The 13,624-nt window shown below is 33.1% G+C and overlaps 1 protein-coding gene across 1 annotated transcript in view; it reads right to left on the bottom strand.

Moving 5' to 3' along the window:
- The window catches only part of RASA1 (RAS p21 protein activator 1), a 108,128-nt gene that overhangs the window by 37,540 nt on the left and 56,964 nt on the right, over nt 1-13,624 (bottom strand). The window contains exons 5-8 of the mRNA XM_054512708.2: nt 12,642-12,759; nt 9,234-9,265; nt 6,256-6,308; nt 4,106-4,256 (exon numbers count right to left, since the gene is read on the bottom strand). Of these exons, the coding sequence (XP_054368683.1) occupies nt 4,106-4,256; nt 6,256-6,308; nt 9,234-9,265; nt 12,642-12,759 (354 nt within the window). The remainder of the gene's footprint in view (nt 1-4,105; nt 4,257-6,255; nt 6,309-9,233; nt 9,266-12,641; nt 12,760-13,624) is intronic.

Genomic DNA, 13,624 nt, shown 5'->3' with positions numbered 1-13,624 from the left:
ATAGAGAAATGGCATTTATATAGCAAGTTCAGGTAGATTTTAAGAATTTTTATCATCAAAACACACATTCTGCTTTCAAACAATCAGATGAAGTTAGATAATAAAACACATTAACAGCAAGTAAAAGCAGAAACAAACAGGAGACCAGGAGCTAATTTTACATGTAGGATTATCACTACCCCAGGGAAAGCTTTGATGAATTAGATAAATAATGCTATAAAATAGTCTTACTATCTGGGAAATTTTACTAAAATGAAATTAAAATGACATTATATATTTTAACAATTATGCCATTTGGCATGGCATAATGAGTTTTCCGATATAAAAGTGTTTCTGTATAATCGGTAGGCCATTTCATTGTCCTGAATATTTAAATCCTACACTTTTAAACTTCCCTTTAATGTACTGGAGGAATGGCTATTTTAGGGACAGATAGGAAACATTTCTCAAAACAGATCTTGTTTAACCTTCCACTTGATTTTTTCCACAGTTCTTCTATTGATGGAACTGAAGTATATGTTTTATTCTTTAGAGATACATATGTGTATATATACATATGCACACCCCTTTCTCCAAAGATACACAGACATACATACATATATGTCTCCAAAGATAAAATGTCTTTGCTATACTATGAAATTAATTTAAAGCAAATATAATGTTAAAAATAGCAAAACAGAAGACTTGAAAAGATAAATGAAAATAAGTATGAATGGATATGAACTAAATACCAGAGGCAGCATTTTACACAAGGGGGGGGGGGCGCAAAATGAGACAAGTAAAAAGGTATTCACATTAAAAAAGACAAGCAGGGTTGTAAGTGTTTAAAGGAAAAATGTAATACCACATATAAATCCAAAAATGTTAAAAGAAAATCGGAAAAGAAGACATTTGAAGACAGATACCACCACAGAGATAACTGTGTGTTTCAAAGCAAAAAGCATTAAATCTATAAAAAACAATAAATATCAAAGGTTTCTGACTCAGTAACTGTAAAATGCAACTGATCCAGTGGAGCATCTCAGCATTACAATATAATTCTTGTCCATGAGCTGAAAGAATAGGATACTGTTGTGGAATACAGTTCAGACTGCCCAAGAGCAAATTTAAAAGTATGTGACAACCAATCAGATATATTTTTATCAATGAGCTGGACTTTCAAGATGTTTTTTTAAAAAAATTACTTTAGTTCATATTGTACCCAGATATACCTAAAGAAACAGTCAAGGGAGATACAACAACCCAGAATTTCCTAGGCATTCCATGAAAGTTTTAAATACAAAATCAGATAGATTACATCTCAGAAAACTAAAACATGTCCACTATACATCTGTGAAATAAACGTGAGTTTCTAGAGATACTATATCCAATACTTTCTTTTTAGTAATATACTTAATAAATAAAACCATGTCTCTCCTTGAACGTTCAAGCTCTTAGATAAATGTTAGTAATCTTCAAGGTCTGCCCCAAATCCTTCCTCCCTCTCCCTTCTCATCACTACCTCAACTGCTCTCTTTCCACGGAGTCTCCTGTATCTATGTGTACAGCCCTGAACTCATCACAGTCAGCCAACCATCTGTTCTCATAGACTTGTACCTCATATATCTTTTTCTTTAATGTATATGCACGGGGTCTGTACAATATATTTCAAAATAAGTTAGTTAATAAATGTTTGCTGAATTATACTTGCCGTTAAATGCTTCTCCTGCTTTTCTAAAAGTTTTAATATAGGAATGTTAAAGTTATGTCTCAACAAAGCAATTTCTAAATGAAACACACTTAAGTACTACCTCTCTTTACCAAAAGACTAATGTAGAATTAATGGGGAGGAAAGACAGTACAGTGTGGCTCTGTTACATAGACTTATTGAATAATCCAACTTAACACTTATATATCTAAACAGTAAGTGTTAATCACAAAGGTGTGTTTTTAAGTTCATTTATTTTTTCTTAGTAATCTCTATACCCAACGTGAGGCTTGAACTCACAACCCTGAGACAAAGAGTCGCATGCTCTTCTTAACTGAGTCAGCCAAACACCCCACAAAGGTTTATCTTCTAAGATTTACTTTATTATTGACACTAATGCTGTAATGGAATATATTTCCATGCTGAAATATATATTTCCAAACAACTGTAAAACTGCCTTTTTCCAGGCATCAGATTTACATAATTCTAGCTTTCTTTGGAAAAAATTTTTAACATTAATACTAGAAACAACAATACTCCTGAACTTTATCAAATGATCTATAAAAAAAAAAAAATTGTGGGTGGGGGAGCACCTGCATGACTCAGTTGGTTAAGCATCACTCTTGGTTTCAGCTCAGATTATGATCTCATGGGTCGTGAGATCAAGCCCCACATTGGGCATCATGCTCGGCGAGGAGTCTGCTTGAAAGAGTCTCTCCCTCTGCCCCTCCCCCAACTCACACTTGCTCTCTCTCTAAAATAAATAAATGTCTTTTTTAAAAAAAGAAAAAAATTGGGGGGAATGATCACAGCCCACTAAATTAACATGCACTTAAAATTTTTTAAGTCTTCATTTTATAAGCAGACTAATAATTTTGCAATAATTTAGAAAGAAATATACTTCAAATACTTATTTCTTCCTGCTTCATTCTGGTCTTTATCAATAAAAAAGTCAACCTTTAAATATTTTACAGACTGCTTCCATTTTGTAGGAAGAATTTTCATCTTGCAGAATGTATATCATAAGGAAGTTTAAGTCAGTAAACAAACTTCTCTGAAAATAAATCTATGTAAATTATTTTATCTTTAAAAGTTCCAGACAGACATTTATCAATTCAGTTAAGAATATGTTTTCAATTTACAGTTTTATATATTCCAAGTCCCTAGAAAACTAGAAAATGGGAAAAAGTAATTTACCTTCATAAAGAGCTCAAATTGCAGCTAGCTAGATTTTCAGTGAGGATGTCTAGATTGGGCTATTAATGTAGAAACCACTCAAGCAGCTTTTCTGAAATACGACATGTGCAAAAGGATCCAAATGTCTAGACTCACATCTTCCACTTGATGTCTCATGACTGTTCATGGGCCTTCTGGCAAGCAATTACAACTTGGTTTTTTTCTTTCATTTTCTAAGGTAAACCAGTTGCTGGACCTCTATACCCTCAAAAGTCAAGCTGGAATTAAGAGAAATTCTAAACGGGATGGCAAATACTGCTGTGGTATTTAAGGAATTAGGCAAATGCCATCATTTTAGTTTATGAAAGCCTCCAAAAGAGGAAGACAATGCCACTCTAGAGTTATCTAGTATGGGAAATTCTTTACATTTGGGGGAAAAAATGAAAGATTTCTTTCTAATATACAGGAAGAAAAAAAAAAGCTGAGATTCTATCATATGGTTTCTCTATTAGCTTATTTTTCTGCTCCAGTGACTAAGTTCATTTTGAGCTTTGGGATAAGCAACAAGTTTACTATAATTTTTAAAATGAGAAGTAGGAACCAATAATTACAAATAAGAAATATCAACTTGAGAACAACCCAGTTACATGGGAAACATTTGTAATAAGTCTCTGTTTACTCTTTAAGAACTTTTTCTTCCTATTAAAATGTCTTGGGGTGCCTGGGTGCCTCAGGAGGTTAAGCATTTGGCTTCGACTCAGGTCACGATCCCAGGGTCCTGGGATTGAGCCCTGCATCGGCTCCCCGCTCTCCCTCTGCCTACTGCTCTCCCTGCTTGTACTCTCTGTCAAATAAATAAATAAAATCTTGAAAAGAAAAATAAATAAAATAAAATGTCTCACTAATAAAATAACATAATATATTTTCTTTTTCTTAAAACAAATGTTTTGCTATCCTATACTTAAGGACTTAGCAAATTTGCTATAAACAGTCTGCATATAATCAACAAACATATAAATTATCTTGGAAGAAAACAAATTATAAGTTATTAACTTATATTCATGTTTGACACTATCTGAAGAATCCTTGGACATGACTACTACTAAATTATATTAAAGGCCTTATAATTTTAAATACTAAAAAGTCAGGCACTCTTATACAATTTTGAATCTGATGTACGTTATTGAAATTTCAACTATTTTTGCCAAAAGTAAAAGGTAACTAAAATTTCTCACAACTCACCTGTTATAATATCGGCCTCCCATCATAAATTGATTGTTTGGTGTTGGACATATTTTAAATCGCTGAATATTTTCATTGGTCCGAAAGTAAAGTGAATAGTCACCAGGAGTATTATCTGAGGGCCTCACAAGAAAACTGCATACTTGGCCAACTGTAAAAATTAAGCTGTTAGTTTTATTTCCTAATTATCAAATAAAAAATAGTGTTAAGTAACCTAATTATAAAGTACATTTAAAAATCATAAACATATGTAAATTTTCATCAGGAACTTATCTTATAATAAAAACAATTTTAATACATCTTTATGCTTTCTAGTTTATGAGTCACAACCACTTATGATGTTGCATGTGTGTATTACATAAAAATAAGTCTGCAGCAGTGATTTCTGGTTAATAATGTCTCTACCTGTCATGACTTCGGAAGAATAACCTAACCACAGGTATAGAGGACACTGGCTAAAATGGGTACATTCTATTTGTAAATCCTCTTAATAAGAAGAGTTGAAAAAAGTTAAAGTAAATTTTGTTTAGGCATACTCTACATTTAATCAATGCTTCTGATTAAACATTAAAAAGTAATAACTGTAATAAAAGAGTACCAATGCTTACAAAGGTAGATTCAAAAATGAAATATGTGTGTACCTTATCAAAATCAATACATGTACACCACCTTTCATTTAATAGGTAGGTAAGTACCTGGAAAGTCATATAGAAACAAATTATCATATATTAAATGTTTTCACACTAATTTTAGAGAAGGCTTTTTGATATCTTCAATTGGCAGTGACTCTTAACACCAAAATGGTTTGTTTTTCCTCTTCCTTAAGTCCTAATGACATAGAAAAGATCAGAACTTGACTGCTTTTAGGAAAACACACTGATGTGTACTTTTCAGGGGAGAAAATCACCAGATTCTTCAAAGAGCACAAGAAAATAAAAAGTAACATAGAGAAATTAAGTTTGGTCCCTTTCAACTTGAAATGCATTAAACAAGAATGAGTGCCTCAAGTATTTGGTGGTCCAAGTCCAAAAATATAAACTTCTATTCATAATTCAGTAAATTCACTAAAATAAATATTTTGGTCCCACCCTCAAAGCTGATAGCATGTCATTTTGGTTGAGCATCTGGTCTCTATTACTACCATTCGCATCATGATGTTCCTTATTTTTAACCTACTTAGTCTACATCCTCACAATAAAATTGAACACTTCTAAAACTCCCTTAAATCTTTCAAAAGAGCCAAGTATTTATTACATTAAACTCCAATGCCTACAGTTCAAAACAGTAATTCAGAAAACATCTTTAATAATCAGTAGTTTACTCACCATATACAAAAACTATCAAACACTGGTTGTTTTTAAAGAACTAAGATTTCTACATTACAGATTATGGCTTAAACTTGTGTCAAATCCTTATTATGTATGGTTTATGAAAAAGATATTTAGTAGTTAAATTAATTCTGTCTTAAATGTTAGGATAAATGATGACAGGATGGTTTTTAGTTTAAATAATAAACCCACAATACAAGTCAATTTTTACTTTGCGTATCTCTATAAAAACTTTTAAGAAATGTTAAAATGAATATATTTTAAATAAGGCCCAATTCTATAATTTCACAAGTGCACAAAGATAAATGCTAGAACATTTCCTGCATCCGAACAGCAAAAAAATAAAAACTACACAATATTATTCTAAATATCGATAATAAATTATGGCTTTTATATAACAGAAGTTTATGGTCATTCAAAAGAATGAAAACTTATATAAGCAGATATAGAATGATCTCCCAAAATATATCCTAACATGAAAAAAGCCATGTTGCATGTTCCTATGAGTGTGCGTGTGTAGGGGTATGTTTAGGGGCAAGGAAGGGAGATAACACAGACACTGAAAACTTATAAAAATACAGGAAAAAAACTCAAATCTGGTGCTGCTTGCAGGGAAGAGAATAGGACTGGGACAGAAAGAAACACACTTCACTGAATTTTATACTGCATGTATGTGTTCAACTAAAAAACACCAGATAACAAATATAGCAGTTTCTCTGTGGTATGCAAGAATTTACAGTATGTTTAAATATCAAATGAGTGCTAAAGGCAAAATGGATGATAAATGGTCTGTTTTTAAATAAAGAGTGAATATACAAGTACCTGTCATTAGTAAATTATAAGCTTCTTGTTTGGAAATTTTCCCATGGAACCATCTTAAAAAGAGAACAAATTAAATATGTAAATCTGAAGTCCTTTTTGCTATTATACAATCAAAACTAAACAACCAGCACAAGTTTAATTCAAGCTGATATAATGAAATAAAAGTAAATACAATTGATCAAATTATCTCATCCCTTTTACATTTATGTTATTGTGCTTTGTAAACATACATAATTTCAACAAAATATAGAAAAATAAGGGACTGATATGAACTATAACTTCCATATTAATTAACAATACAAAGGCAGTAATGATTTTAATTCTGATAATGAGAAACTGTTACATGTTTACACCATAGCTAGTGTTCTCTTTTCTTTGTATTAGGAGGGAAGGGTAGTACAGGTAGAGCCCACTACAGAATTATCCAGAAAAAAAAAGTAAATGAATTCTCCTCACATTACTCTCAAAATGAACTTTCCCTATAATAGGAGGTAAATTCTCTCTTGAAAGAAAATGGAATGGCTGATTAATACTTTCCTTAAAGTCAGAAAGTAAGACTGAGTGATGACAGAGTAGGTATCAGCATCAAGGACTGAAATAAAATGACTTAGCATTCCTAATTCTATTTGAGCTAATGCCATAACAAATTAGATGGCTAGAGTATTTTAGTTTCTGTATACTTAAAATAAGCATTTGGAAATTATAAATGGCATTATAGTCAAGATCCACTGCATTTAATAAAGTATTTAAATTTTACCTTAGAATAAAATGACACACCTGATTTTAAAAACTATTAGTAATTAAATTTCTTAAAATCTCCTCTCATTTACCTGAAGGACAATTACCTATCTTGCTGATTAACACCTCTTAATACCAGCCTGACAACTCCAGATCATCCCTCCAACACTTTGCCACAAATTCTTGGGATCTACTCTATTAGTTTTGATAGTGGCTTAAAAACAACTTGGAAAGTAAAAGTACTACAAGACTAAAACAAAACAAAACAAAAAAGCAAGACCCATCCATACACCGCCTACAAGAGACTCACTTCAGACCTAAAGACACATGCAGACTGAAAGTGAAGGGACAAAAAAACATTTACCAGGCAAACGGAAGTGAAAAGAAAGCTGGGGTAGCAGTACTTATATCAGACAAAATAGGCTTTAAAAACAAAGACTGTGACAAGAGAAAAGAAGGACATTATAAAATGATAAAAGGAACAATCCAACAAGAGGATATAACAATTACAAATATCTATGCACCCAACATGGGAGCACCTAAATACAGAGAGCAGCTATTAACAGAGGAAGAAATTGACAGGAATACAGTAACAGTAGGAGACAAACATCCCACTTACATCAATGGATGGATCATCCAGATAAAAAAAATCCAACAAGGAAAAAGTGGTTTTGAATGACACACTACACTAGATGGAACAGATATATATACAGAACACTGCACCCCAAAACAATGAATACATATTCTTTTCAAGGGCACACCTTATTTAGAATTTGTAATCTGATGTAGGTAGTGGGAAGACTTCACACTAATACAATCAACAAGGTACGGTCTCACTCATGGAGCCTATTTTACAGTTACACAGCTACATAGAACAATAAGGAAAATGAACTCAGAAAACATCTCATATGTTCCACCTGAGGAAGGGTGGGGAACTAAACGAGGTTTACTGAGAGTATTCAGCTTCACATTTTTGTGTTCTAATGGTTAGAAAACAGAGTAAGCAACCACTTGAGAGGCAAGTTGCTTCCATTCGTAAATTCTGACAGGATGGTAAGAAAAAAATGTTCCAGTGAAAAGAGATCAAAAGATGAAGAGTTTCTATTAAAATCATAAGTAAAATAGAATTGGGATTGAGAGTTAACATCTTCAGAAGAAAATTCATATACAAATAATTGGGGGGCGGGGGGACCTGGGTGGCTCAGTCGTTAAGCGTCTGCCTTCGGCTCAGGTCATGATCTCAGGGTCCTGGGATCAAGCCCCGCATCGGGCTCCCTGCTCAGCAGAGAATCTGCTTCTCCCTTTCTCTCTCCCTCTGCCTCTCCCTACTGCTTGTGCTCTCTCTCTCAAATGAACAAATTTAAAAAAAACAAACAAACAAATGAGGGGTGAGCAGGACACTAAAAAAGATCTCCAAGGACAAAAACAAAATTAGAGTAAATTTCCCATAGGAGATTATTGCTAACAGCTAACATTTCTGAAATATGAGAAGACTGTGGCAAATAAAACATACAGTAATACCTGGTCTTTGAATTAGCCCTTACAAGATACTTAAAATCAGCCTGAAAAGATTACGAAAAGAAGGGCCTTGCAGAATCTTGTAAGTATGGTAAAGAACCCTGTTGGGGCGCCTGGGTGGCTCAGTTGGTTAAGTGTCTGCCTTCAGCTCAGGTCATGATCCCAGGGTCCTGGGATCCAGCCCTACAGCTTCTCCCTTTCCCTCTGTCTGCTGCTCCTCCTGCTTATGCTCTCTCTCTCTGTCAAATGAATAAATAAAATCTTTAAAAAAAAAAAAAAAAGAACCCTGATGTTGGAGAAAAGTTGTCTCTCTCTCTCTCTCTCACATACACACACACCCCAAACAAAAAAACTGAAACACAACATATCTAAAAGATGTGGTTACAAAAACAAGAAATGCTATAAATGTATCAGTAGGAAAGTAAAGAAAAATATGAGGAATCATGACATTCATACTGTTATTAATGTTCACAGAAAAACCTTTAGTTTAGTGATAGAAGAGTTACATATAAATAAAAGACACCTTCATTATTTAAAAATAAGACTATCAATAGATCCTAAAGAAAATATTAACATATCAGTTCCTGAGCAAATAAAAACAATTCTTAGGACAGCCCCAAAAGTAGCAGTTTTCTTTTAAAATAAATTTTGGCCTAAGTTTTCCAATTTGTAGGTTTATAAACGTATTTTCTTTTTCCTTTTAGTAATTAACACAAACTCACATTTTGCCTTCATGTGGATCTTCTTCCCGGCCCTAAAGGGTAAGACATTAAGACAGTATTTTATATCATTTTAACTACTAATCTATTTTTATTAAAATTAATAAAAATCACATCTTCAAACACATCTCTGCCCTGTCCCTCATATTTACTTATGCATATACAAGAAAAGATGTATCAGTTCAAGAAACATCTTCCTAAAACTCTCTCCCTTACTGTTACTACTCTTCTCCTCTTGTTGTGATTACTGTAATTCAGGCCCTTTTCCTCCCTTTTCTCAAACTATTACCACAGCCCAGTGAGTTTAATTACCTATGTGCCCTGTCCCACCCCATCACTTCACCATTCCGATCTGGACTCATCATTTTCAACTGCAACTTTCTCCTGCGCTAAGAAACACCAAACCAAACAAAAAGAAACAAAATTTAAAAACCAAACCTTTAATACCTCTCTGCTCCCTACAAATTCGTCCTTTGATAAAATCTAAATCCTTTTTCATATCATTCAAGTCTACATTTCCTATCTAGTACTACCAATTCTCTTTAGGTATCTATACAATATACCCACATAACTACCAATTTGCTTATCTATATTCTCAATACCACTGCCTTGTTCTTTTTAACTCAGAATGTCCTTTCCACTCACTGCTTCCTACCTGTTTGTTAACCTAAACTATCCAGACAGGATCTTCTTCAAATACCAGTCCTCAGTAAAATACTGAGTCCCTAAAACATAAATACAAAATTCTACTTTGAATAGAAAAGACATCCTTCGGGCGCCTGGGTGGCTCAGTTGGTTAAGCGACTGCCTTCGGCTCAGGTCATGATCCTGGAGTCCCGGGATCGAGTCCCGGGATCGAGTCCCACATCGGGCTCCCTGCTCGGCAGGGAGTCTGCTTCTCCCTCTGACCCTCCCCCCTCTCATGTGCTCTCTCTCATTCTCTCTCTCTCAAATAAATAAATAAAAAATCTTTAAAAAAAAAAAAAAGAAAAGACATCCTTCTTTTATCATCTTTTGAACTTTACCTTATTCTATTTAGCATGCCTATTATTTAAGACACACTGGTGTTATTCATTCCTTAATAGTGGCCGTAAGCACCTTAAGATCTTAACTTTTCTTTGTTAACACCCAACCACCACCATAACCACTAGCACAATGCTGGGCATAAAATTTTCACTGAATATTTATTGAACTGTACTCCTAGTACCCAGCAAAACTGGGTACCTGGCACCAGGTTTTCATTGAATAATGAAGAAAAATGGTCTATCTATACATGGATTTACCTCTCTCAATTTGTTCCTTACTCATCAAATACCTAACCAAACTAAAATCAAACACCCACTGAATGTCTACTATAAAACAAAGCAGTATGCTAAAAAAAAAAAAAAAAAAAATTTACACAAAAACAAAATGCATCATTGCCCAAAAAGAGCTAATCTCTACAGAACAGGTTTACACCATAAACTAATTTTATACAATGTAATAAAATACAGAATTAACAAGGTGCTATAGAAACACAAGAGGAAACAATTTAGCCTAAGAAAGCCATAAATCCTCTGTGAAAACAGGGACAGCATCTGAGCTGAATTGATAAAGATGAATTAAATTTTACATGGTAGTAGTCTAGCAGGGCAGGAGTATCAGAAAGTGTAGGCATAAAGAAATTCATTCAACAAACATGTGCTGAATGCTTACTAATGTCAGACACTATTCTATGCTATGGGGATACATCACTGAATCAGAGACAAAAATCCTCACAGAGCTTACATTCTAGATTTAAGGCATAAAAGTATAAATGTACTTGGAGAACAGTAATTAGAATTTCAGAGTGGGAAAATCCTTAAATCCAACCACCAACCTAATGTCTGAAATCTAGACAATCTCCAAATGGCTTTTCAAGCTACAAGGAATCACTAGGCTCCAAAGAAGATCAGTATGAAAACTTATTTTAAGTATTAGAGTAAAAATTGTTTATTAATTCTAACTTGGAACTATTACACTATTAATTGAAAGTATTACTATATTCCTTTTTAGCAGCCACATCACATTGTTCAGTTCATACTGACTTGTTAACTTGTTCTTTTAATTTTTTTCCCTTTATTGATGTTAGGTCATGTGTCCTTATGTTAAATTGGGCTTTTTTTCCCCCGCTGTACTCATTGGATAACTTTCACTTTTCTTCTTAAAGTTTATCTTATTAAATTTGACCCAGCATCTCAAGAGCTGGAAAAAGGTTAAACTATACTCTAAATCCTTTAAATAATCAGAAAAACGGGGGAAGGGGGTTATAGCGGGGAGGAAAAAAAATCCAACATAAAAAAGTTTTACTGTAGTAAAACCAACACAGTAAGATTCTTCAGTTTGAACACTTCTGGCCTATATGAAATAAACATCTCTCCCTACTGTAAAATACCAAACACTAATCTAGGAATTAGGAGTTCTAATCCCAGCTCTTCCACTAAGTAACTATGTGTATACAATGTATCATACCATTTCCTGAACTGCCCTCCACTTTTCCTCAGTATGTTTTACTTCTACATATCAAGATCTATTAATCAAGAGAATTAATAACAAAGAAAAATATTCCCCACTGCTATCTTCCCGGAAAATAATCAAAGCACAGGTTTCAGAATATTACCAAGTTCGTGACATAATTTAAAAACAGTAGCTCTGAGGGTTGTGAAAGATAAAAGGAAACCATTCCATCACAAAACAAATCCAAATCCAAATCCAAAGGGGAAAGATGAACTCCAAAACTGTAATATGTTTGATAAGATTCAGTGATACTGAGTATTATCTCTGAAATGCAAATGCTGCTTGAATGCGGCCCTGCTATCAAAAAACCGCACAATTATCTATGCTGTGTGACAAGACGACTGATGACTGTATTGTGTAGCGACAACGAAAATGGGAATACTGGAAATGCAGAAACGTGATAATATATGTGTAATATAACTGTTTTTCCAAGGTTACTAGAAAACTGTACATATATTTGGGAGATAAAGATTCTGAAAGCAAACATGTACAACCCTATTTGATTCAGATTCCATGATCATTTTTTCATAGCCTCATTTATGAGGAAAACCACTAAGAAGACAAAAAGAGATACAAATAAACACAAATGTTAATTTTTTTTAATTCTTAGAAACTCATGAAACCTTTCTGGAAAAAAAAACTTTCAGAAAATCAATAGTTAAAGAATCAAACATGCTAGCTTAGTTATGCTCTTTCCAAATAAATAACATCTACTACAGTAAACACATTTTAATGAAAAAATTCCTTGTACTTAAGAATTGAGGTTTTCAATTAAAAAAAAAGTTTCATTACTAATTTCGCCTGATTATGGAAAAGTTCCAAAAATGTACAAAATATTTAAAATTCTGACAGTGAGAGGAAAAGAACAAAACTTACCACCTCTTCCACTAGGTCTTCAACAATAAGGCCCTGTTCGTCTGTTCTTAGATTTGTAACCCACATCCATCCATCTTCTAATTCATTATGAACAATAAACATATCTCCTTTTAGGAAACTGAAAATAGCAATTATGAAGTTATTAAAATTGAATTAAAATTTTAAACATGGAAATTTGAGTAATCATGTGCCATACTACAGAGATAATATGGTATTGGAAAATATAAGAAATTAAACTCATATACCCTGGATTTTTGTCCTGTTTCTGGCATCACCTAAATGTAAAACTCTGAAGACACTTAACAATCTGAATCTTATTTCTTCATGTGTAAAATGGATTTAATAATGGCATCTGCACTATCTACATTATTGGATTACTCTTAAATTCAAATTAGAATCTGTATAAACAGTAATTATGTATGTATTATAGGCTTTAGGGTAAAACTCCAAGAAAAGTGAACTTAAAAATTTAAGCTTCCATGTAATTACTCTTTCAGATGTACGTTAGATATAAAATCATAATATAATTAACTCATTACACATACACAAGATACAGTTACTTTAGAAAAACTTTATTTTAAATAAGCACAATAAGCCTTATCAGCAGATGTTTATGAGAATTAACATTTTTCTCATAAAAAACATTAATGTTCATTTAATTCACTTAGACATCCATGATATAACATAGCATTCTTTCTCTGAAGTGGTATCAAAGGATAGGAGAATGTATGCATGTTTTTTCTGTTAACAATTTCTGAGTAGAGAGATGCATACACAAACTAGTTTCTTTTCCTTAGAATCTATGTTTTCAACCTCCATAAAATCACAGGAGGAGTAAGTTAGTCTTATATTGATGCCATTTTACAACAGCAGTAATTCATTGAACTTTTCGTTTTAGGCCTGAATGAATGCCTCCCAGTGTTCAAAGTTTCAAGATTGATTGCCTGCTGCTACTGACCCTATCTCTAGATTCGCATCTATCG

This window comes from Mirounga angustirostris, unplaced genomic scaffold, assembly GCF_029215605.1.
Source record: "Mirounga angustirostris isolate CCGP_5_RB_7025 unplaced genomic scaffold, mMirAng1.0.hap1 SCAF_7, whole genome shotgun sequence".
NCBI classification, from domain to species: Eukaryota; Metazoa; Chordata; class Mammalia; order Carnivora; family Phocidae; genus Mirounga; species Mirounga angustirostris.
This window is presented reverse-complemented; position numbering and strand designations above follow the sequence as displayed.